This window comes from Zonotrichia leucophrys, chromosome 1A, assembly GCF_028769735.1.
Source record: "Zonotrichia leucophrys gambelii isolate GWCS_2022_RI chromosome 1A, RI_Zleu_2.0, whole genome shotgun sequence".
NCBI classification, from domain to species: Eukaryota; Metazoa; Chordata; class Aves; order Passeriformes; family Passerellidae; genus Zonotrichia; species Zonotrichia leucophrys.
In genome coordinates, this window is record NC_088170.1 from 66,232,540 (window position 1) to 66,257,269 (window position 24,730).

At 43.4% G+C, this 24,730-nt stretch overlaps 1 protein-coding gene across 1 annotated transcript; it reads right to left on the reverse strand.

Annotated features, from left to right (window-relative positions):
* Nucleotides 1-1,846: 1,846 nt before the first annotated feature.
* Nucleotides 1,847-7,401, reverse strand: ECHDC3 (enoyl-CoA hydratase domain containing 3). The gene is made up of 5 exons (XM_064733056.1): nucleotides 7,267-7,401; nucleotides 7,059-7,180; nucleotides 4,853-4,950; nucleotides 3,808-4,008; nucleotides 1,847-2,339 (listed from the first exon to the last, which is right to left on the reverse strand). Exons 1-5 carry the CDS (start codon nucleotides 7,392-7,394, stop codon nucleotides 2,010-2,012), a joined length of 879 nt encoding a protein of 292 aa, XP_064589126.1. The 5' UTR covers nucleotides 7,395-7,401; the 3' UTR covers nucleotides 1,847-2,009.
* Between the last annotated feature and the right edge of the window lie 17,329 nt (nucleotides 7,402-24,730).

Sequence of the window (24,730 nt, forward strand, 5' to 3'; positions counted from 1 at the left end):
TGGGCTCCAGATTTAACTCTTCCATCTCACAATTGCTCATAACAGTTTCTAACCTATATAAACTGGGTGAGTTCGTAAAAAACTTACCCATCTTTCCTGGTGGTAACAATAAAAATTTTTATTTTTAAAACAGCTAGCACAAATGATGCACATTTTTCACATTCAATGTGAAACAGTGTAATGGTCAATTAAAGTTTAAGTTTCCACTCTTAAAATTAAAACTTGTAGCAGAAATGAAAATTTTGTTCTTTTGAACATGTAGATGGAAAAGGGACTTTGTGGAACTGTATAATTGATATTTCCACATCTGGAGTTTTAGTAGTCATAGGTAGGATTCATTTGATCTAACTTAAAGAGATTCAAGTCTGCTCCAAGCCCTTTAGGCTGCTTCTACTGTCAACAAAGAAAAAAGGCCCATCCATACTGTGGTTCACGTGGTCTTGCTTAGATGTCTGTTTAAGGATGAGATGGATGAGCCCTCATGATCTGGCTGTGTTGAACTTGAGAAGAAATGTGTTTGCTGGGAGATCATCCCGTGCTGATCACCATGGACTGATACCAAGGCTCCTTTCATCCACTACAGCCATCAATAACACATCCTCAGCAAATCTGCAGATTCTCCAAAATTGGGGCATTGGCTGACACCCCAAAAGGCCTGGCTTCAATCCAAACCACAACCCAAGGAGAAATGCAAGTTTCTTCACCTGGGAAGAATAACCAGTGCAGGACACCAGCACAGGTGAGGAGTGGAGTGGCAGAGCACAGTCCTGCTGGAAATGGGCTCCCAGGGATGCCTGGCTGAATCCAAGGCAGGAGTGCACTCTCCTCACAGAGCAGACAAGCACACCCTGAGCACTGCTCACAGGCCAGCACAAGGGGGCCTGTTCTGCTCTCCTCTGCCCAAATCTGCTGAGGCCATATTTAGGCTACAGCCCAGTTGTGGCACAACCAGTACAAAAGGGATCTGGAGAAACTGGAACTGGTCTACTGGAGGGATGCCAAACTGGTTTCCCAGAGAACATGACCTACAGGGAGGGTGGAGGAAGCAGGGCTTGTCAGTCTAGCACAGAGGAATGAATCTAAGTGTGGTCTACATGCAGCCTGTGACTGCTTAAGAGAGTTACACAGATAATGGAGCTAAACTTTCTCAATCATGCCAAATAATGGAACAAGGGGGAGTGGCCAGAAAATGTTGCTTCAAGGCTTAGACTGGACATTAATAAAAAAAAATTCACCTGGAGGGTTGGAACTGATTACACAGAGGGAGCATCTGAACCCCAATTTTTTGAACTCGTCAAGTCTTTAAATCCATGGCTGAACTGGTCCAGTGCTGTAAAAGCCCAGCTTTGAGCACAAGGATGGACCTGCCCACAAACACAGCAGCCTGAAAAGTACAGCTGGGGCAAGACACTGCCTTTCACCCAACCCATGCTCATCCTCCCTGCAGTCAACAAAACCCTAGAGCTGGGAGCTGAACTGATGGTGGGAAATCAGGATTTGTGGGGGACAAACTGCTGACACACACAGCTCACAGGAAGATATGAAGAGCAATGCACAACTGTGTTACAGGCTTCTGTCTGAACACTCTAACAGTCCTGGAATCCATTATCATACCTACTACCATCATCTCTGGAATGTGTCCAAGCCCTTCAATTCTCTATTAATAACAAGAAATAACAATTCTCATCCAGAACTATGGAGGGGAGGTTCTGTACAAGGTGATCTGAGCTCTCCCTCAGCCCCTGTGACTCCATATGTAACCAGAGACACATTAAACTGTTTTTTGCAGCATAGAGTTACTTTTAAAGCCACAGATTAAATTCACTGCTATCAAGGAAAACCCATCTTCTTTGATTTTTCTTAACATTTATTACATACTTAGAGTAAATTTATTGCCTGGCATTTGTAAGAAGAGAAATTTAACTTTCAGTAAGAATAAAAATATAGTTCCCAAAGGCAACTGTGTGAAGAATCATAAAGCACAGCTAAGGTTTGTTTAGAGACAGGACTCATTTCTTCTCCTCCTGAGAGTGTGACCAGACAGGCTTTCGCTTCTGAACAAAGGCTTCAATGCCTTCCTGCCCATCTCTCAAAGTCAAATTATCTACCATGACCTTAGTAGTTATTTTGTAAGCAGTGTCAAGGTCCTGGCTTATCTGTCTGTAAAAGGTGGCCTTCCCCAAGGCCAGGACAGATTTGCTGCTTTCACATATCTTCTGAGAGATTTTCATGGTCTCTTCTTCCAGCTTGTCTTCTGGTACCACCTTGCTGACGAGCCCGTGCATTAACGCTTCGTGGGCAGAGAGGGGTTCACCCGTGAAAAGCATCTCCAGAGCCACCTGGAAAGGACAAATATTGTAGTAAGTCAACCCAACTCAGTGCTTTGCTTTGTCTGGGGAATTTCAGCCTCCTCCTTCAAGTACAAGTTATTATTTTCATAAATGATTTAAGTTTTTTGGTCTTTTACACTGCCAAGGACCTGTTAGGAGGTCTCAGCAAAGAGAAGGGTCTAAAGCTGGTCTCTTCAAACCTGCCCACTGCTTCCAGCTGTCCTAGGCTGACACCCCTGGGCTTCTCCTCAAAAGCCCACAATCTCTAGTGATTGCTGTAGGAATTAAAAGAGAAGTGGATCATCTACAAAGTCAAATGACTAAACTTGGTATTTTCAGCTGGGCATATGTGCAGTTTTTGAAAACACCTGTCCTAGTTTTAAGTTTAGTATGAGTGGTTTTAAATATGGACTTTTTATAAATACATTATTTCAGTCTCATGCTGCTTCCAGCATCTGGTGCTTGAGGCTTGAGACTAAAAATTCCCCCAAATACTCAGTGACTATTCAATGCTATGTATCAATAAAGTTTTCCAAGACTCCTGGAGTAATTGACCAATGCCTGAATCATAAGAGCTGATTATCCTCATTAGCATCTTTGTTCTGGTAGCTACAAACAGTAGCAACTTCTTTTGTTAAAAGGTAAAAATCACCAATTCTGGGAACTGTAGGGAATATTCTTACTGCTTTGAAAAGTGGCACAGAGAAAAGTATTTCCCAGACATTTTAAAAAGGTAATGCTACAGCCCAGAAATACTAACTCAGAAACAGCTGCAAATGCACACGAGAGCAGCCTTGGAAAAATCCCCCATGGACTCTGTTTGAACAGGATGTCCCTGCAGATGGGAAATTTCAAGCTGAAGCTTTTATCCAGCAATGGGATGTGTGCAGTTCAGTCACTGCATCCCAGCAGAGCCCTGCTGGGCTTGGACCATCTGCCTGCATGAATCCAATTGGCTTTACAGGTTGTACAGTTTTTTATGCAGTGAGAGATGTGCAGCCACAATCAGTAGGACATAAAACAGGAAGACACTACAGGAGGGTTTTAGATGCTATTTAAAGCATCTTGATCTACAGCCAGGCAGATCCTGCTGGCAGTGAAATGTCATTGCCTGGCAAGAATTGATGCCTCGGTGGGATTGTTATCCTGAACTTGCAGGGGTTTCCTCCTCAGGGGAGAACATCATTGGCTGAAGCCCTGAGCTGTCTGTTGGAAAGGAAAGGGATTGCTGAGCTGGGGGCTGCTGGGACGAGCTCGTGCTGGTTGGAGTCACATCAGTAGAAAGCTGCCTTTCCTAAACAAGAGCTCACCCTTTATTATTTTTCCCACTCCAAAGAGTTATGGAGATGCCTTTTGAAATAAAATATTTTGAATGTTGCACTGCAGGAAAATAAAGTTCAGGCAATGGAACTAAAACTCCTAACACAGGAACCAACTTTATGCAAAATTATGAAGAATATCTGGAAAGGAAGCTTACCTTTCTTGGAAGAGATCTGCCCAAGGCCACAGCTGGTGTGGAGCAGAAGAGCCCAATGTTCACTCCAGGAGTAGCAAACTGAGATTTCTCACTGGCCACTGCGATGTCACAGCTTGCCACCAGCTGGCAGCCAGCTGCTGTAGCCAGGCCGTTCACTTTGGCAATCACTGGCACTGGAAGTTTCTGGATTAAAGTCATAACCTGCATGCACAAAAGAGGGGTCAGGATGGAAATTCAGGGTGACACAATCCTGTTTTGGAAGCCATCATAAGACCCTTCCTCTCTATTTACCAAGAAAGCCCAAACTGTTGGACCTTGGTTCCTTTCTGATGAAAGGATGATGAAGGGCCTGGGGATTTCACACATTTCACAATACTTTTACAGCATTCCTTAAATATGGGCTCAGCAATGTCTTAGAGATCATTACTTCTGGAGCAACTAGAACAAAAGGTTTCCAAGTACTCACTGTTGTCACACTGAGGAGGATTAGGGGTCAAATTCTAGCTCCACCACTATCAAAGGGGATTTTGCCATTCTCTCCAAAGGCTCCAGGATTCACTTTAACTTTCCCACCTCCCTGACCTACTCTTTAACAAAAACTTGGACAACCAGTGAGTCACATCTTACTTTCAGATTGTCTACTAGTTGTTTAAGCTGATCCTGAACTTCTAACTAAATAAATGCTGGGAAAGAACATTTGATCACAAGTGATGTGAAAGTAGTTATCCCTAGACTTCTAGAAAAGACATTGCCCAAATACTCAGCTGCAAGGAACACTGCCTAAACCAAGGAACACACCCTGACTGTGCCCATTGTTGGAGACATGCACATTGCCATTCTAGCCCTTCTATGTACATGTAGAGAAATCCAGAACAAACATCATTTCACCAGGATCAGGCATTCAAATAGCAGAGCAGCAAAAATCAAGGAATCTGAAGGAATAATCTGTACTTCAGCAAGCAGATGACCAATGCTGTCCCTCCTTAAACCAATGCTTGCTCTTAACAGCAGGCAATGGCAGAGACACTCAAGAAGAACTGCTTACCTCTGCACATAGTTCAAATACTTGGGAATGATGCTTCACATCATCTTCACTTGACAGTTCCTTTAAATCATGGCCAGAACAAAATACAGGTCCTTTAGCTGCAAAGAATTTCAGGAAAAGTCAGTCTGAAGTAATAAAGAAATCAGGGGTTGAGCATATCAATGTCCCAGCTAAAGGGATGTCAATGACATATCAATGTTCAAAAAGGAGTTTGGGGAGGGAGTTTTGAACAGAATTCCAAAATATTTCCTTCTGGGTTTTATGGTAACTTTAAATTGCTGCAGTGCAACATTTGAGCACAGTAACAGCCATTGCCACTTTTCAAGGTCTCATTTTACTTCCATTACACTTAACTCAGAAAGAATGCACTTCACCTCTGAGCCCAGTTTTGTGTAAGGATGTTCAAAACAGCTCCTCAGTACAACACAAGCTTATCAGCTGGAGCAAGGCTGGAGTGCTCTGCTCTCAGACTGATAAATATACTTAGTCTCTATTTATTGTACCCAGAATTAATAATTAACTTTTGCTAAGTAAGCATCAGTATTTTTTCTGTCACGGTGCTGAAGGTCACAATGGAAAAAGAAAGAAAAAAGGTTATTCTGCAACAGGAGAACCAGAAGGGTTGTTGGAGTGTTTTCTCCACTACTAAACTGTCATCTAGAGAACCCCCAAAAGCATATTTAGGGTTTGGACAGCAAAAGAGGAGATTTCTGTGGAACTAAACTTTGGGTTTACTAAGATCAAAACACACTATACAGACACACAATCTTTACAACAGTTTTCCTTGGCCATGTCACTACCTGCCATAGAATGAACCAATGTGATGTTTTCCAATCCTTCAGAACTTCTCAGGTTTTTGTATGGCTGTGATATTTCCAGCTACACCTATGCAGATCAAACCTTACCAATGGATTTGTTTCTTAAGAACCAGATTACTGGGACACAATCTATCTAGAAATAACCAGACAATTGTCAGTCAGCTCATGGGGTTGGCAAAATATATCTGGAGATGAATTACATTAATTTGAGCCTCATTGAAGAATCCACTGCAAAGTCTGTGTTAAAGGCCCAAAGAATTCTCTGAGCAATCTTTTATTTTCTTGCAATTTCTTCTTTTGTATTTTATTCTGCAGGGGAATTAGAAATAAACAGGAATGTGCAATTTCTAAAAAACTAAAATCAGTTGTGCTCACAAACTCCCAGAGCACTGTACTCCCAAAGAAGAGCCTTCAGTGTTTTGCAAAATTTCTAACTGCTGTTTGAAATGAGGAATATGTATATTTAAACTCACCCCTGTGAAATCAGCTCTCTTCTACTCTTGTGTGTGTGCCCTAATACAGAGTTTTCCTCTATGTATAGGAAACAGCATGATCCTAAATTAATAAAACAATTTATCTGAGACGTTTGGAAGGGGGGAAAGGGAAGGTTATCTTAAAATAGCAAGAGGAAAAAAAAGATAGCCTAAGTATATCTCAAGTTTCATTATCTTTAAGAACTCTACAGCTTAATATGTAAATGGAAGGAAACTGTAACAGGCTCTGGGAGAGGCTGTTTTACATCTGTGGGTCACGGGTGTCTGTGGTATTGATATTGCAGTCTCTCCTCACTGGAGTGCTTTTAAAAATAGTTCTGACAAACCAAATGATGGGGCTGATCCTGGCTCGGAGCAGGGAAGCAGAGCACTTGATTTGCAGAAACCTTGTTTTTCACTGCAGTCTGTACCTGTCAACAGGGCAACAAGCGCCATCCTACCTTTGCCTGTTCCTGCACAAAACCCCTGTGTGGGGATGTTAATGCTTTGGTAACTTTAGAACTTTTTTTTTCGTTTGGCTTTTGTTCTGTTTAAAGTATTCCTTCCATACAATCTTAAAAAAAAATTAACCCTGACCCTAGGATGCCATACCCCGACTGAATTCAGTGCTAACATTTTGAAGCGTGTTAATGCTTAGGCATGTTGGCTAAAACCAAAAGCGTAACAAAACCCCATTGGGTCGTTAGTGCTGAGTTAGGAATGAGGAATTAAGTACAGGAAAGGGGAAGCTGGGTGAGTACAGAGGAAGAGCGTGACAGGGAGGCCTGCCGGGCACTGACAGCCGCGGGAGCCTTAGGGAAGCACACAGGTCCCTTCCCGCCCCGTTTCCCGTTATTCCCAGCGAGGTTTGGGTTTCGGCTCCGCTGTGTCCCTGCCCGGCCGGTGCCGCGGTACCCGCGATGACGATGACGCGCAGCTCCCGGCTCTTGACGTCGTGCAGGAGGTCCCGCCGCAGGCTCTGCAGCATGGGCAGCGACAGCGCGTTCCGCCGCCGCGGGTTGTTCAGGACGATGGTGCTGCAAAAGCCGTGAAACACGGCGGGGTTACGCTCACCGAGCTCCGAACGCGGCCGCGTCCCGGAGCCCCTGGAGCCCCCGCTCACCGCACGCCCCCCGCCTGCCGCAGCTCCGTCAGCGGCTCCGCCGGCGGGGCCTGCCCGGCCCCCGCGGCCGCGGCGCTGCTGAAGGCGGCCGTGAGGGGCCTCCGCAGCCGGCACAGCCGGGCCGCCATCGCTGCGGGGTCGGGCCGGCCGGGCCGGGCAGGGGCGGAGCGGGCCGGGCGGGCGGAGCTCCGCGGCACCGGGGCCGGCAGCGCGGCCCCAGCCCGAGCCCGGCCGGGTGCTGCTGCCGGGGCACCGGGTCACAGAATCTGCTGGGTTGGAAAAGATCGCTGAAGAGTATCTATGACCAAACAGACATTGTCAACCAGACCATGGCACTGAGTGCCCCGGCCAGGTTTCCTTATACAGCCCCAGGGACAGTGACTTCAGCTCCCCGGGCCGCCCCAATGTCCAGTCACTCTTTCTATGAAGAAATTCTTCCCAATGTGCAACCCAAGCCTCTCCTGTCACAGTTAAGATCATATCCCTTCGTCCTGTCGCTGGTTGCCTGGAAGATGAGCCTGACCCCCCCCTGGCTGCACCCTCCTGTCAGGGAGGTGCAGAGAGTGAAAAGGTCCCCCCTGAGCCTCCTTTTCCCCAGGCTGAGCCCCCTCGGCTGCTCCTCCTCAGCCTTGTGCTCCAGCCCCTGCCCCAGCTCCATTGCCCTTCTCTGGGCACTCTCCAGCCCCTCAATGCCCTTCTTGAGCTGAGGGGCCAGAACTGGGCACAGCACTCGAGGTGTGGCTCACCAGTGTCCATGGACACATCATTCCTGGAACAGACCATCCACACAGAGCCTCCCTCGGTCCTTCCTGCCCTGGAAGGCAGGGGTGGGCAGTGGTGTCATTAATGAGTAGCTGGGATGTTGGAGAGCGCTCAAAAATGGGATAATTTCTTCAGATTCCACTGAGCACCTGCATTTGAGACTGTGGGATGGAGATTAGGACTGTGCTGAGCAAATTTGTCAGTGGCACTGGGGTGGATCTGTCATGACAGAGAGAACAGCAGTGTCATGCAGAGAAAATGACATTGCTTTGAGGCCCAGAGTAACTGGCATGACATGACATTCAGTTCTGCAGGGTTACGTGAGAGCTAAGAAGATCATAATTTATTCACTGGGAATTCATCATCTAGAAATTGTAATGGGAAATGCCTTGTGTGTTCTAATAGGTTTTACAGAGTCAGTCTGTAGTCCATATGATGCATTCAAGAAGAAAAAAAAGGCAAATTTGATTTTAAGAAGTGGTTTGGTGATTTTAAATTTCAAATGTAATTTTAAAATTCAGAGTATTTCAGGTACTTACAGGTACATTCACAGCTCTTCTTGAATATTGCTTATGCTTCTGGTCACCTGTGATCCAGAAGTCAAGCTAAAAGAGAGGCAGCCGTGTGGCTGAGGCAGATGGGGAACAATATCATCTGGCTGGAGATGTTACCAAAAGACCAAGCAGCCTTTTTGCACATGATACAGGTACCCTAAAATGGAATAGATTTATGTGCAGCATGTGCTCCTTGTAAATGTAAATCTGTGCTCCTGCTTCCTGATCTCCCTGTTCTTGTGAGTTGTTGCAAAGTACTTGTGGGTTCCCAGATGTGTCTCCAGTTTTTGCCAGTGTGTGTTGAACCCCTGCAGCTTTTTGGACTGTAGTGGCAATTGAGGCTTCTCAGTTGTGAGCATCAGCCTCATAAAAGAACCATTTGAATTTTGTGTTTAGCAATATATTTAATTACACAGATATTAACAGCTTGGTGTGGGGATGCACTTTCTGCTTACTGATTTTATGTTCCCTAAAATAATGACCCCTCAGATTCCTGGGCTTTGTGGCTCTGCAATAAGAGGCACAGTAGGTTTATCTATATTTATTTACATTTTTCAGTATATTTATTTACATTTTACATTTTGAAGGTCACTGTAAGACCTGAGAGCTAATTCTGCTCTGGGCTTTCCCCATATGACCATTTTCTTTTTCTCAGGGTTGTTTGTACCTCATGGTCATTCACTGAAAAGTTCTTCCAAAATTTACTTTTAATATGCAGTAGGAATTTACAGGAAAAAAATAATTACAAATTCCCATTTGGAAGCAAATAAGATCATCTTATATAGCTCTCAGCAGTTTTAAAGTCCCTGCTTGGTTTGCCAAGGGAGCACACTGAGAACACAATGTGTGTGCTGCTCTGGGAGGAGTTCCCAATCCCCTGAAACTCTGACCACTGACTCTTTCAAATTTGTGAATACCACCTGATATTTTTTCTTCCAGTTCCTTCTCTTTCTCCATCTGCTTTTCCCTTTTCTTTCCATTTCCAAGGAAAGAGTGTTTTTGTGGTCTTCTCCAAAAAGCTTATTTTTTATATAGTATTTCCAGCTCTCTGGAAATTCAGTTCTTTTTAACTTTGATTGACAAGCTCATGTTTCCTTTCACACCCACCCCCATTACAGATTGTTTTTTGGCTGCATTTTCCCCAGTGCATTTAGGGGAGAAAGTACTTTCTCTGAGAAAGTACTGAAAAAACTTTCTGATTTCAGGCAGATTTCCTTTTCTTAGCACTTGCCAGCAGCATTGTGGTTATGGCTGAGCTCACAGTTTCAACTGGAGACAGCCAGAAGCCAGGATGAAAGTACCAGACAGGGCTTTCCCAACCTTTAGCTGTATAGATCCTCATAAAAAAATAAAAAGGGAGATTACAAAGGACATGACATGACTTCATCCTTAGATCATTCCAGAAACTATCAGGGTATCACACTGTGCAGGAAAAGATGTTTTGAGATTCAAGTGTGCTTAGCTGCTGTAAAGCCCTCTGTGCTCTCCATTGTGATGTTTCTAGAGAGCTTGCATGGACAATAAAGACACAGGATCCCTTCCTTCATGAAGCTCAGGTGTTTATTTGGCTCTTTCAGCAAGCCCAGATGGGATGTGAATCTTGCAGGAGCACCTGCTGCTATAAACAGCAGGCCCACCCAGGGCAAAGGCAGACCTTGTTGGGATGCAGCTGAAATGTAAAATACATCCACATATGTAAATTAGTAAATTTATCCAAAAAGACATTTCTATTAATTGGAATGCTATGGTGAAAACTTGGGACTATTTTATGGAACATGAGGCAGACATATCCTTAGCAGATTTTCATGCAAATGATTTCTTGTCAAATTGTTGGCATTCCCAGAGGATCTTGTGACCTGATTTTCAACACTGCTGAAGGCATTCAAACCCCGCTGGGATCCAGAGGAGTTTGGCACCTTAAGAACTCAAAGACTGCTTAATTCTGCTCAGGTGTGTAGTAGTTCCAGGATAACAGGGAGAGCAGGGTCCTGTTCTTGCACCCAGGCCAAGGAAAATCATTTATTTCCCTGCTTTGTAAATTCTCCTACCAAAGAGATAGACTAGTGCATCATGGTTTCTCTGATGTGGAACCCTCCAGGACTGACTAAAGAAAAGATGAAAAAAGATTTTGCATTTTTGTTTCCATTTAGCAAGGACTCTGAGCTGAGTCCCAGCAGCACAGGATGGGTGCTGTCTCTGTATTATTTTATTGTGTCCTTAGACCATTTGTGTTTTCTGTATTGCTGTTAGGATAGAAATATCACAGAAACTTTAGGAAAATACTTAATTGTGCTGGGATTTTCTAAGGGCATGAAACCCTTTTATTCTGTCCACACCTCAAATTCCCTTGACCCTGCTAGCAAACCTCCTTTGAGTCCTAGCCCTGGGTTTTTTTCTTTGAAAAGTCTGGGAAAGGTGATTTGTATATCAGCTTTCCCTTTATAGAGGCTCTAATTACTAATTATGAAGTAATAATTAAAAATTAGTTACAGGATTAATGTATAGGAGACTATCAGAAATTTTAGCATGTACTTTAAGAGAAAGTTATATTAAAAAAATTATTATTATTCTGCTAAAAGAAAGGATTTAAATCCAGTTTTAACTTAATGACTGTCATGGAGAATTTGCAGCAGCCTGTGAACCAGGCTAATCAGTCAGGCTCAGATCAGGTCCTTCCCTGGCACTACTGCTGCCTCCTGCCTCTGCACTTTGCATTCCTTCAGCAAGCAGTCCAGTGTCCTGTTTGCTCTTGGCACGAAACCTAAAGCTCCCAGAGTCACTTCTGCTGCAATGCTTGCAGTTACTGCTCACAGCTGCTTCCCAGACACTGTGTGGCAGCACTGCTCCGTGTCATGGCTGCTTCTTATTTTCCCTTCTGCTTGTGAACCAGGTGATCCACCAAAGCCCTTTTGTCACTAACCCATTCCTGCTCCTCTTCATTTGCTCTCTTTCTCTCATCCTCCCCACACTCATCTTTTATCCTATATTGTCCTTACTGTTGAAGTGATTTAACTTTCCCTGGCATTAACATTAGATTTTTTTTTTGTTTGTATGTGAGATTCTTAAGGTGTGAACAATGACCAGAATTATAAAATATGTGAGGCTATAACAGGCTTGGAAAAAGGTGATATTCATTCCTTCCCTCAGAGGATCTAACCTTAGGTTCCCAATTTGTTACTTACACCTGCAAGGCTCCCTACACAGCCAGTAGAGACATTCTCCCCTGCAGGCTGAGCAGTGTCTAAAGGAGCTGCTCCCTGCTCCCAGCGCCTCTCCAGGCTCCTCCTGCTCTCCATTCATTGCCCCAGTGTTGGGGTTTAACCCCAGCTGGGGACTCAGCCCCACACAGCCACTCCCTCACCTCCCCTGACAGGATCAGGGAGAGTCACAAGAGTAAAACTGAGGTAAGTCATGGGTTGACATAAAGACAGTTCAATTGTAAAGCAGAAATGGTGCACAAAACCCAAGGAATTCGTTCCCCACTTCCCATGGGCAGTCAGGTGTTCAGCCATGCCCAGGACAGCAGGGCTCTGTCAAATGTGACAGTGACTTGGGAAGACAAACACCATCACTCAAAACACCCCCCCTTCCTTCCCCCAGTTTTACATGCCAGTCATGACCCCATATGGTCTGGGACATCCCTTGGGTCAGTTGGGGTCAGCTGTCCTGGCTGTGTCCCCTTGCACCCCTGGCCTCCTCGCTGGTGTGGTGGCACAGGGAGCACAGGAGGCCTTGACCTTGTGTAAGCCTTGCCCAACAATAACAAAACCATCCATGATCTATCAACTGATTCCCACACAAATCCAAACCAGCCCCATACAGGGTACTGTGAACAAAAGCAGCTCTGTCCCAGCCCAAATCATCAGTAGGGAACCGAGGCAGACTGGTCTGATGCCTCTTGCAGGGCATGAGATTTTCTGTCACCCACATGAAGGTACAAATACTGACCTAAGCCCAGGGGCCTCAGTGGAAGAAGGGAGTACCAGAATCCTCTCAGCCTGATGATTCTCTAACTGTATGTCAGGATTCACTCCCAGATGTCAGTGCCTCTCTGCTGGTTACAGACAGAAACATTGCTGTGAATGAAGAGATAAACTGTAGCTGCTGTTTGGGGCCAAGAACAAAAGTTTGCCTGAAGTTGTTCATACTTAGGAACATCCTCTATTGTGGCCTGGTTTTGCTTCCAGCCCCTTCTGCAAATGACAGTTCTCACCACAAAACTGCACCCTCTACCGAGCCTGTCCCTGCCAGTAACTACTTTACTGTAGCAAAATACATTGAATTTTCTGCTCTCTTCCGGTTCACCTGTTTCCTGCTCCTTGGCCAACTTTCAGCTAGTTTCATTTTCTTTCAATCCTTTTCATCTCATTACAACCATCATATAAGAACCAGATAAAATATTATTTTTTCAATTAAATTGGATTTTTATCCAATAAGAATACCAGACTCTTACCAATGAGCAGCACAAGAATGACAGAATCCAAGTAATTAATGATTCCTTGGCACCACCGACATCAGAAGCTGAACAGGGATAACACAGACAACATCCACCTTGGGTAGAAAAGTTTATGAAGCCCCAAAAAATTAGTTCAGTTAGGAGCTGAAGCCAGTCATGTCCACACCACACTGGGGCAGGAGGAGAAGGGGGAGGTTTTTATGTGTCCTTGCAACATTTCCTGCAAGGGGTTTGACACAGAACGCTGCTCCTTACTGGGTTGGTGGTGACTTACATATCCCAATGGTGTGAATTCTACCTTATCTTACATCTTATCTCCCTTGTGCTGTGTCAGACCTGGCAGGACAAGCAGCCACCAGGGAAGCTGCCAACTGCTCGTGTGCATTTTCCTCATGGAAGGAAATGCTTGCTGCAGGTTGGACTCAGACCATCCAGCTGGCCCCGATACTCTCACCACACACTTCCATCTTATCAAGGCCACACATGGTAAATTCACAGAGTGTTGGCACAAAGCAAGGGGCGACGGCCTGATCCAACACAGCTGTCTGATATTGTGGAGAAACATCCTGTAACTCTCTGTGTCAAAGTGCTCGTGGTTCCTGTTTCCAAGCAGAGGAAGCAGTAATACATAATGAGCAAAGAAAATGGTTCTGTGTTTAGGAAATACTGACCCACAAATTAAAAGAGGCATTTTTATAATCAAGAATTATTTTAGTTTTGAAGGAAAAAGAAAAAGCTTCAGGAAATTATGTCTGCCAGTCCCCTGGATCTGTCAAGGAGATTGGAAGAGATGCTAAAATTTGTTGGAAAATTATTGCTGAACAGACAGAAATGAATGCTTGCCCTGAGGGAAAGGCTGCAGCCCAGGCTCAGTGATGCTCTCTCTGGTGTGACCTCCTGACCAGTCCATGGGAGTGCCAGTTGATACACAGCTCTCAGAGCCAGCCCTGCTCTCACCCAGCCAGAGGTGAGAGGAGACAAATGGGGCTATGTATGGGCTGTGGAAGGGAGCTGGGACATGGGGTGTTTGTGTTTGTGCCACACAGACACACTGGAGAGAGGATTTACATACGTGGGAAATTCAGGTTGTTGTAACAGTGCATGACAGGATAAAAATAAACTGTAAACAGTGTTTACCAGTCCTGTACTTGAAGAAAGAACCTGAGTTGATTGGATAAATCCCTGACACTCGTGTTGCTTGCCCTCCTGCTTCCCCCCTATTCCTTCAGTCCTCCTGACCATTCCCTGAGCAAATGTGCTGTGGTGGGAAGGGTTCAGGCTTTTGGCAGGTCAAACCCAGCAGTGAAGCCAATGAAGCCTGTGGCTCTTCTCTAATCTGAGGTGGTAATTGGGGTCTCCAGTCTCTGTCTGGCCTTTGGTGTTCTTAGGAGAGGTGGATTCCTAAGATCACTGAGAAGCCCAGCCTGCAGTTAAATGTAGCAGCAGACAGACAGTCTGATCCTATTTCCACAGGAAACCAGGCTAAAATAACCTTCACAATCTTGTTCAACTCCTACATTTAAAATGATGCCGTTGTTTTCATGAACAGCCTCCTGTACAACAGCAACACTACAGTGAACTAGAGATTTTCATCATTATCCATCTGTTTTATTGAGAGCTGAACCAATTAGTACTGGAAAGATTCTTAATATGGCAATGGATTTATCAATTATCAATGAACATTTTAATGAACTAATCCCATTAGTGATTTTTTAGAGTTTCATTTATTTTTAACAACTGACTGACTAGTTTATCTTTGTTTTTATTTTTACTTTTTTATTCCACTTGTATGAGAAATTTGGGCTTGGGCTTCACAAGACAGCAGGAGAGACATACATGCTGATTTCTCCCTCTCTTCTCATCAGAGGCAAGGAAATCAAATGCTTCCTTGATTTACATCCTGCTTAATCCCACTGACATTAATTTACCTAAATCTGGGTACATGATTTGTTAAATTAGACCTGTACAGTATGCAAAATATGAGGGTTTGGCTAGGTCTCTTTGAAATAATGTAGCTTAATTTATCACTTACTTTGAAACATGGCCACCTGCTTTTCTCCTTCATCAGTCTTTATATGCATAGTTCTGGAGGAGGCAAAAGAAGACCATTCCTAAGTACTAAATTTATTTAAATTTGGACTTCAGTGATCCTTGTGGGTCCCTTTGAACTCAGGATATTCTATGATTTTTGTTTTAATTTCTTCTTGTTTCAGGGGTACCTTTTGTGCTTGGCATGTTCAGCTCAGGCAACTTGGGTTCCTTAGCTAACACTACTATTCCTAGCAGGAAACCTTCAGGGAGATGAACAGCACCTATTTAGACATCTGAGACAAATGAAATAGGATTTTATGAATTAATTGCAGCTGCAAAGTTTTTCAAGTTCTTCATGTTTTCCATGAACATAGAGATTTGGCTGTTGACAGTGGCACAAGGTTTCATTTGAATTGCTGAGGATGGAAGAGTTTCTGACTTTGCAAGGCACCTGGATCCCAGTTCAGTTTGAAGCTGGTGGCTGGATTCTTACAGATTTCAGTGTCATCAGGTTTGCTGGACCTGGCACAGCAATTTTCAAGCATTGACACTCATAGCAACTCATGACAGTTCATGTAAGACCTACTTTGAGCTTTGGGATGTGCACTGCTATCAAACTGGACTGGAACTAGCTAATTTTTAAGATCCTTTCCAACCAACACATTCTGTGATTCTGTGATAATATCATCAGTGCAGTTTCAGAACCACAACAGTACAAAAAGGAATTTAGACAGCACCTTGAATCCCCAGTGCTCCCAAAATTACACAGGTACATAATTGCACAGCTTTTTGATACTGAAAGACCAACTACTTTCTTCAGTTGACATTAGCACTAATCAGCTGTGTAGATCTGGACCAAACCATAGAAGTGAAATTACAGGGACATTAGGGAGGTAGTAAATCATGCTTATTACACCAGTGCCTAAGGCTGAGAAAGTACAAAGCTCTCCCCAGAAGAGAGATTACTGTACTCTCTGCTCCAAAAAATCTCAGAGCTGGAGAAAAGCAGCTGAATATGTTTATAAAGTGAAGGTTGTAATTTGAGAGCAAGCACGTAGTACCTTGGTGATGTTAGAGTTGGTTTGAGAATACAAACAGAAAGAGGAGAGAAAGAAGAGGAGACGCTGAAGAGAGGATTGTTGGAGTACCAGTCCCAGGAGTGGAATGCAGCTGATGTAAGAGATTTTGAGCACGGGGGCTGGAACAAACAAGCAGTGAACGTGGGTGAATGTTGAGCCAGCACTGCAGAGAGGCTCTGGGGGTGGCTGTCACTCCTGCCTTGACAGCTGCTCTCAGGGCTTCTTCTTCCTCATCTGAGAGCTGGTTCCCCCAGAAATGGGGATTGTTCTCAGTATAGATGTGTGCCAGAGCATCTATATTTAATTTCTTTTCTCTTTTTTTTTTTCCTGAACTTCCTTTTAAAGCAGATTTATGGAATGAAACACAGAGTACACAGAGGGACATTTGCAATATTATGTTGAAAATACTGCTCCAGATCTCAAGTTTAGGAACCAAAGGTGGGCATCCACATGCTAAACTGGAGAAACTCTAGTGCTGGTTTGAAATGAGATCTGGCTGCTCACAGCTTCATTGATGAGATGTTTTGATACCCCCTTGTTTCCTCACTGTATCAGCTCTAGGCCTCCTCAGGATGTGACCTGTGCTGAGGGAGTTCTGTAACACACTGAGCTCTCTGTCAGTTCTTCCATCTGCTCAAGCAGGGATTAGAATTTGTCTTGAGGAATCCCCCTTTTCTTTTTATAGCTTCACACTGATTCACCATGGGAAGAGGTTCAGTTATGAGGAATGTTGCAGGCTCTGAACTACATCCTGCTCAGCTGTACACCTACAGCTTCCAGTCATTTGTAAAAAAAGACTAACATGCATGCAAGAGAGTAATTTGGTTCTGTTCCTGTTATTACACCTGCATGACTTGATATTACTCAGAAATAGTTTCTGGCTTTTGGATGCCTGTTATTATCATTAGAAGTCTTTACTACTCTTTGTAGGAAGAGGTGGGCTTTGGATGAAGAATAATTCTCTATATCCTCAGGTTTTACTGTTCCCTTTCCAGTTATGTCCAAACATGACAGCTGGAACAAAAAAGCCAATCTCCTTTCTTTGTATGTGCAGGTAATTTGTAGCTGCATTCTGTCCAAGATTACAAATATACCAAAAAATGTGGAGGTTTTTTTGACCTATTTCTTTGATCCAATTCCCATCCCCCAAAAGGAAATCATGCAATGTCCAATCCTGCAATAAAAACCATAAGGAACAAAGGATTATTTTAATGCATTTAAAAAAAAATATACTTACTTAAAAACTTTAGTTGTAATTGATGCAGCTGGGGGCAGGAGAATGCAGTGGATGAGCCCATCTCAGTGCCCCTTCCAGTTCTGTATTCTGTGATAATATGATTGGGAAGAGGATAATTATCAGCAGTATCCAATGTGAACACAGGAGCAGATTTGGAGTGCTGCCTGATTGCAAGGTATTGTGTGACACTCATTGTCATTGCATGAGAATGCTTTAATAAGCATTGAAATATTCCATTGCATGGACCATCTCTGGCAAAAATACACTGTCTGGTGTTTTGTACTCTGTATAAATGCCAAGTGTTTAACACATGGACATGCAATGCTACCAGCTGAAAACACTAAAACCTGTAAACACTTAATTCTTATTTGCAACAGAAATACCAGGAATCTTTCAGTTTTAAGATTCTTTAAGAATCTTTAATGTAAACACTTTCTTTTCAGTATGGATGAGCAATGACAAAGGGTGTTTTTTTCTACTCAGAAATAGATAACGACCTTATAATGATGAAAAGGACTAATGAGACTGATCTTTTTCTACAAATGCAGATCCTGTTCTGGCACCTGAACAGCTGAGTAGGAGGTAAGAGTATATTTAAAGACTAGATACCACACAGAGCAGATTCCTGTTTGGTTCTTGTACTGGTTTATACTCAGCTCTCAGCACTTCAGATTATATTTTCCAAACACTTTACTTCTCTCCATTTACTTCATCAAAGTCATTCAAATCTGGATTTTAAACCTGTGTTTCTACCAAGTTGTCTGGAAGCAGATTCATTTACCTAATATAAAGGTGAGCCTCAGCACACAGATTAAGACTCCTAAATTTAGGTGTCTGCACGTAGGTGCTGACCTGGGAGGTGGCAGTGGAAGCTCTGGCAGGGCCAGGAGGCACCAGGGCTGGGGCTTGAGAGGGCTCCAGACTCACTCACTGGGGATCAGACCTCAGCAAGGACTTATGGAGCAATTCCCCAGGGTGAGCAATGAACGTGTGGGGAGTGGGGCTCAGGGTGCCATCAATGCAGCCACCTGTAAGGGCTGGATCAGGAGCTGCCCCATGAGTGCCCTCCAGCCCTCAGAATGGAGCCCTGACACCTGGTTTGCACACAGGCACATACTCTGTGACATAAGGACTTTAACCTAAGGTTAAGTGAGATCCGTCCCACCCAAGTGAGATCCATCCACCCAGGAACCAGGCTGTAGAACAGAGTTCACAACTCAGGAGAAGCAGTCTCACAAAAGCACTGGTTAGATTACACCTGTTTGTCTATGGCTTGCCTGCAGTCTCTGCACATACCAGGCTTTTCCCAGCTCTCCCACAAAGTCTAGACAAGAAGAAAAAAATATTTATGGACAATAAGGGTGTGGGGATGTGGCCAACAATTCCTTCTTCCCTTGGAAAAGACCTGGGGGTGACTGATGCAGGACACAACATGATTGTCCTTTTCTATCTCATTGCAGCTGTTTCAGAACAAAATTATCAAGAAAAGGCTGATGCAGCTTGTGTGACAGATTTTCCTGACTGTGGAAAGTCCAGGATGTATTTTAGGTGACGCATTTTGTGTCATTTAATTAACTGATACTGTAGCTACGTTTGCCCTGCCAGAGGATTTCTAAACTCTTTGTACCAACTAATTTTAGTTGAGAGACAGTACAATGAACTTACTCTATTTTCTGCATTTTCCCAAATTCAGATTTCACCCTTTATCTTAACTGAAGCAGCAGCAGCCCTGGGTATTTTCCATTACCTCCTCCTGTGCTTCTAATAAAAATTCAACTATGGGTCAAATCCTTGGCTGGAAAGAGTCTATACAGTCCAGGATCTCCTTTGTATAAAAAAGTTACAAAAACAGGATGTGTTTTATTTGACTAGAGTGAACTTAATGGTCATGGGTCGTTTTCATTTAAGACACATTTTTTTTTTCCTCATGGTCTTCAAATGTATTTTGTTTCTTAAATGACAGCAAGAAGAAAATGTATTTTTCTTAGCATTTTTTCCTTAAGGATCTCAAGGCACTTTGCTGGCAGTAATTTGCTAAATATTGCAGCCTCCCTATATAGTGAATATGTCACTCCTGGCCTTATCTGCTTTCTCAGCTTTCAGGCTTATTTCCCTCCAGTGGGAGGGAAGACCTGGGTGCTTTCCAATCTAGAATTATTAAGAGCACAGAAACACCATATCTTTTTATGTACTTTTTTTTCTTTTTTTATCACTTGTATTTTTCTTCACTTGTCTCCCCACACTGAAAACTTGATAATGAATTCTTCTTTTATTTCACTGGCATACTATTCTTTTCCCTTGTATTTAAGTACTCCCCAGCAAATCTCCAGTTTGCCCTGTTCCATTCATTCCCTCTGGAAGGGTTTTCAAGTTTTCAAAGTTCACCTCAGGAAGATTTCATAATAAGAACTCAAGGAAAATAATATAATCTTGCTTTAAAACACTTCCTTCCTCTGTTTTGCTGATGAATTATAACAATTCACAATACCATCTGGCCAGCAAGTGGTACAGAACTTATTTCATTGTTTTAACTGTATTTGTTTCTTTTGGTTATAGAGCCCATAACATGAGGATTCCCCTGCTGCTGTTCTGTGATCAGACCCAGAGTACAACATGAGATCAAGATGTGCCCAAATGTATGGGACTGGGCTAGAAATAGCCCTGGCAAATGATCTGTACTTAGATGGAATTAGAATGTGAGTACTGTGGTGGAGGGCAAAATGCATGTCTGAATTTTCCAGCTTGATGCATTTTCTAAAATCAGAGGAAAATCTGAATAAAAATCTTTTTCTTAGGGGGATTTTATAGAATCTTCTTAAGCTCATAGACTGAATTGAAAAGGAGAAAGGAACCTGTTTTTTTGAATCCAGCTTTGACATAACTCCGAATAATGGAAATAGAACTGGACAAGACATTCTGAAGAACTTTCTACAATCCAAGCTTTGAGGAATCTCACAGAACAGTTCATGAAGTTGAGTAGTGCTTAAGCTCAAGTCTAGGAAGGACTGCCTCCATCCCAAAAACTAAGCAACAAACTAAACATATTCCAGATCTAAATTAGATTACATGAGGACTGAGAGCATTAGAGGGGATACAGAGGGGAAGTACCACACCTGAGCCTCCCCCAGACCACCTGCAGCACTCAGTGCATGAGGAGAATGAGACCTCAGGGTCTCTAGGTCTTCCCTCCAAGCACATTTGGAGCACTCATGAATATCAGACTTTCAATACATAATTTGAGGCCTGAGTCAGTGTAGATCACAAGGTGGTGCAATTTCAGTGAAACTACTGCTTCTTATCCTACAGCTGTTAATTTAATTCACTTGTTTGATTTTGAAAGACTGTGAAAATGAAGAATTTCTCAAAACAATCTCTAGTGACCATGAATGTTCTTACAGCTCTTACCAGAGATGAATGTTATGGTGTAAAGGAACTCAGCAGCAGGAATTCACTGTCTGTCCCATAGCAGGTGCCAATCCTCAGGGTCAATACTGCTCCACACAACCTTGCTGACAAGTGTCATGCTTGGTGTTGATTGTTTGATATAGAATTTTTGATCACCAGCTTTTTCATATAAGCTGTGGCCAGACAATAAAAGGCAAAGGTCAATGCCACATTAATGACAGAGGGCATAAAGTTCTTAGAATTTATTTTTAGTTCACCAAACCATTCTAGTCCTGAGGTTTAGATTATTTAAAGCAAACATTTCAGTATACCCAACACATGGTATTTTCTCCCATGTTGCCTCAGTTCCACATGCTCATGTCACTTCCATGTGATCTACAGCATAATGCAAAGCTGTGTCGTATTCTTTTAATTTTTACACTGAAGGATTTCAAATGGAACCTAACATAATTAGATTACATGTAATCTCTTCCCATTTTGATCCTATTCTCAAGAGTGTTTGCAAAGGAGCTTACTTGAGTCTTAAATGCACAACTTGAAATCACTCTGACGGAGATGAATAAGAGCAGCAGGCTCTTAGGAAAACATCCTGATGTGCAGGACAAAGCTTCATGGCTTTATTCAGTGAAAAAGGTGTCTCCATGGGCAGTGTCCGCTTCAAAATCCTCCACACACAATTTTATAAACTCCTGCACAAAACCTATAGCAAGTTGATTCAGAGTCTTTCCTTATCCATTTGTCTCCTGAATCAACATGGGCTCCTATTCATTCCTGCTTGTCCCAGGCTTCCACAGAGCTGAGTGGTTTCTATTCAGGTGGCAGCCACCGAGATAAACTGCAGTTCAGAAGGGTTTTCAGAGAGCCATCACCTTCCCAGGAGTACATTAAAAGGGATTATGCATTGCCAGACAGCAAGTCTTGTCAGGTCAGGGCAAAACAACATTTTAAGCCGATTGGCTCATATATCTCAAGGTATGTGTGTCCTTGCACAAATTCACTTTCCCCTCAACCCAGTATTTAAGAAAATCCACCTTTCATGATGTTGATCGATCTGGAGTGTGGTCAGATTGAATCCTGCTTATTATCTTGAGGTAACCAAAGGAGAAATGTCTCTGGATGTGACAGTGAATTACTGGATTGTAAGGAAACTTTGAGGAAAACAGCCTGTTATTTGGTAGTTGATGCCTCACCTTTCAGAAAGCTCTTCCTTGCATAAAAAGAATAAAGCATGTTTACACTTCAGAGGTATTTGCTGCAAGTTTGTGAAGCTTCATCCTGCTTTACAGTCTCAAGCTGGCTTTATTTGCCAAAGGTGAGGGGTGCCTTTATTAGTGATGGTGGCTGTGTGCAGGGACCTTTGCTTCCCTACAGGATGAAACGGGGTACCTGCTGTAAGCATCAGCCTCAGCCAGATCTGTGAGCACCCCTTCTTCAGCCGCCAGGACCTGAGTAACCTCGTGTCCCTGGGTCTGAGCAGCCTGGGGAACAAACTCTGTTCCTTATGGGTGTGAAACAGCTTGGGAGAGCGTGCCCACCCTCTCGTTGCCTTGTTGCACTCTACAGTTGCCATATGGGCTCAGTTAGGGAGAGGATAAGTGAGACAGGACTCCACTTCCCTGGCAAGCTCCTTCTGCAGTTCTGGCTCCGTAGGAAACCTTCACGCTGCTGCACCCCGACCAGGAGGCTGACCCAACACAGATGGCTCAAGGCAGAGGGGGCAGAATGTGCTCAAATGCAAAGCCCAACTCACCTCCCCCACTTCACGCTGTGCTACATCAATTCTACATTCAGCGGAGCTGGGAAAAGACTCTAAATATCACATTGCTGGAAAAAAATATTTTGGTCTTTCACAAGGAGCTTTACCTGAATGAACTAAATACACTTCTGCTCCATGAGTCACTCACATTTGTCTTTCTGCTGGTTTCAGCAGCAAATGGAAAAGGTCATAAAGATGTAACTTTTGTGCTACATTAGACAAGTAATTACACCTTTTTCAGGATCTACTAGCACAGCACAGAGTATTGACACATTTTATTACAGGCTCTTGTTTTCATTCACTTGTAACTTGATGAAAATGATTCCCTTTGAGGCTTTTAGATTTGTTGCTGTCTAAGAAATGATTCTATTTCTGTTAACTTTGAGTTGCTTTTGACATTCTGGTAGTTATGAGTGAGTGATAATAAACTTTAATAGTGACTGTGCTCTGAACACTGCCTTTATAAATACTGTCATGGGATTCCTGGTTCCTTGTCTTACTATAACTCTGCATCACATCTGCACTTTACAAGAATATATCTTTCAGCGACTCTCCTGGAAAATCACAATAAGGCACACAAAAGATGAAGCTGACATTTTGTTTTGTTGTGCATCATTGCCCATAAAACCTAATCTTCTGTCTTATCTCTTCTTTTTCTTCCTCTGTTTTATGTTCTACTTTTCCTTGATTTGAAAGCTGTATGATTTGATTATAGCTTTTCTCTCTTTCCCCCCAAATCCCTTTGCCTTCTGCTGTGGGAGCAGGATGACATCCTGTTATCAGGTTCAGGCAAATATCCCAATTCATGTTTTAAAGGCCATCCTGTGCTTCAGTTTAGATACAGCCACACATTTTCTTCAGCCAGGCTTTCTGAGTTTTGCATTTGTTGGGCACAGCCAATTGTGCACTGTCTATGTACTCAGTGTAGAAAAGGATCTCTGGGAAGTTCTATAACACAGAATATACAGGTAAGTGACACGTTTTTGGTGTTGTGATATTTCTCAATGCACTGAAAAACTCCTTGGTATTAAGGAGACCTTTAAAAAGGGGTTTTGTGTTGTGTAAGTGTATTAAATGTTGTTCTTTGTGTAGTTTTCATAGAAAAAGAATCTTGAAAGTTAAATCAACATATAAAAGGAGAAAAAGACATGAGAGAATATTGAAGTAACAGAATAAGACAGAAGGAGGTGAATGGGAAAAGGCAAGAAAATGCTAGAGGAGACAGAAAATTTGGGAAAAAGGAAGGAGAATTAGGAAAATCTGTCTTGACAGACAGAGGGGACAGAAATAGTCCCTTTCATCAGGCAGCAAGCACTGCACACATTCAAGTCTGATTCCCATGGCAGGAGCTACCAAAAGCAGGAAGAGAGGCCTGAATGGGTGAAACCTGAACCACAACAAACCAGCAGAGCCTGTGGACAATGGGACTGGCTGAGGGCAAAGTGAACAATCCCAACCAAAAGGAAAACAGTCCTTTAGGCAGCCAGAAACAGTGAAACAAAGGGCAAACCCTCCTACTCAGAGTCCCACCTGACTCCTGCTTTTACCACAGCCCCATCTCCATGTGGGCTGCTGCTCCTGGGTGTACAGGCAAACCTCTGCCTAAATCATCAGCTCTGCAGAGCTCCTGGAAATGGCAATGATCAGGCAAGGGATGGGCTGCAAATAACACCTGAAACCCACCACTTTCATTTTGGGGAAATAAACAACAGCAAACCCAGCAGGTGGTATAGCAGCTGAGTGCATTTCAGCTTATAAAGTACTGAAGTTCTGGAGCAGCTTTTTTGGGAATAAAGAAGGGGCAGGGCAACTCTTATCTATAAAAAAATGCCTTGTGGTCTTCCTGAAGAGATTGATAAAGCATTTAATCACTCTGGATCTGCTTTAAGTTGTGCTGAGTTTCTGATCTGTGTTTATTAAAGAAAAAGAGGTGAATTTATTACTCATATTGCAAATTACTCCTGGTTGTAATGTTGATTTCTCATTCTGCACCTTTTGTACAGCTCCAGGGCCTGGAGTTGTTACTCAGAGGCACGTGGCACTAAGTGGGTGCCTTACCCAGCATGTGGGATGCCCCCTCAGAGCTCTGGTACCCCTCAGAACTCTCTGTTCCCCACAGGCACCAGGGACTCTCCTCCCCTCACTTGGCTGCAGGTGTAGCCCTGGAGTTGTGCCCAGCTCCTT

Coding starts and splice junctions, on each gene's coding strand:
- ECHDC3 (XM_064733056.1), bottom strand. CDS start 7,394: ATGGCGGCCCGGCTGTGCCGGCTGCGGAGGCCCCTCACGGCCGCCTTC. Junction 4,951..7,058: donor GCGCGTCATCGTCATCGCGG/GTACCGCGGCAC, acceptor AATTCTTTGCAG/CTAAAGGACCTGTATTTTGT. Junction 2,340..3,807: donor GCAGATCTCTTCCAAGAAAG/GTAAGCTTCCTT, acceptor TGTCCTTTCCAG/GTGGCTCTGGAGATGCTTTT.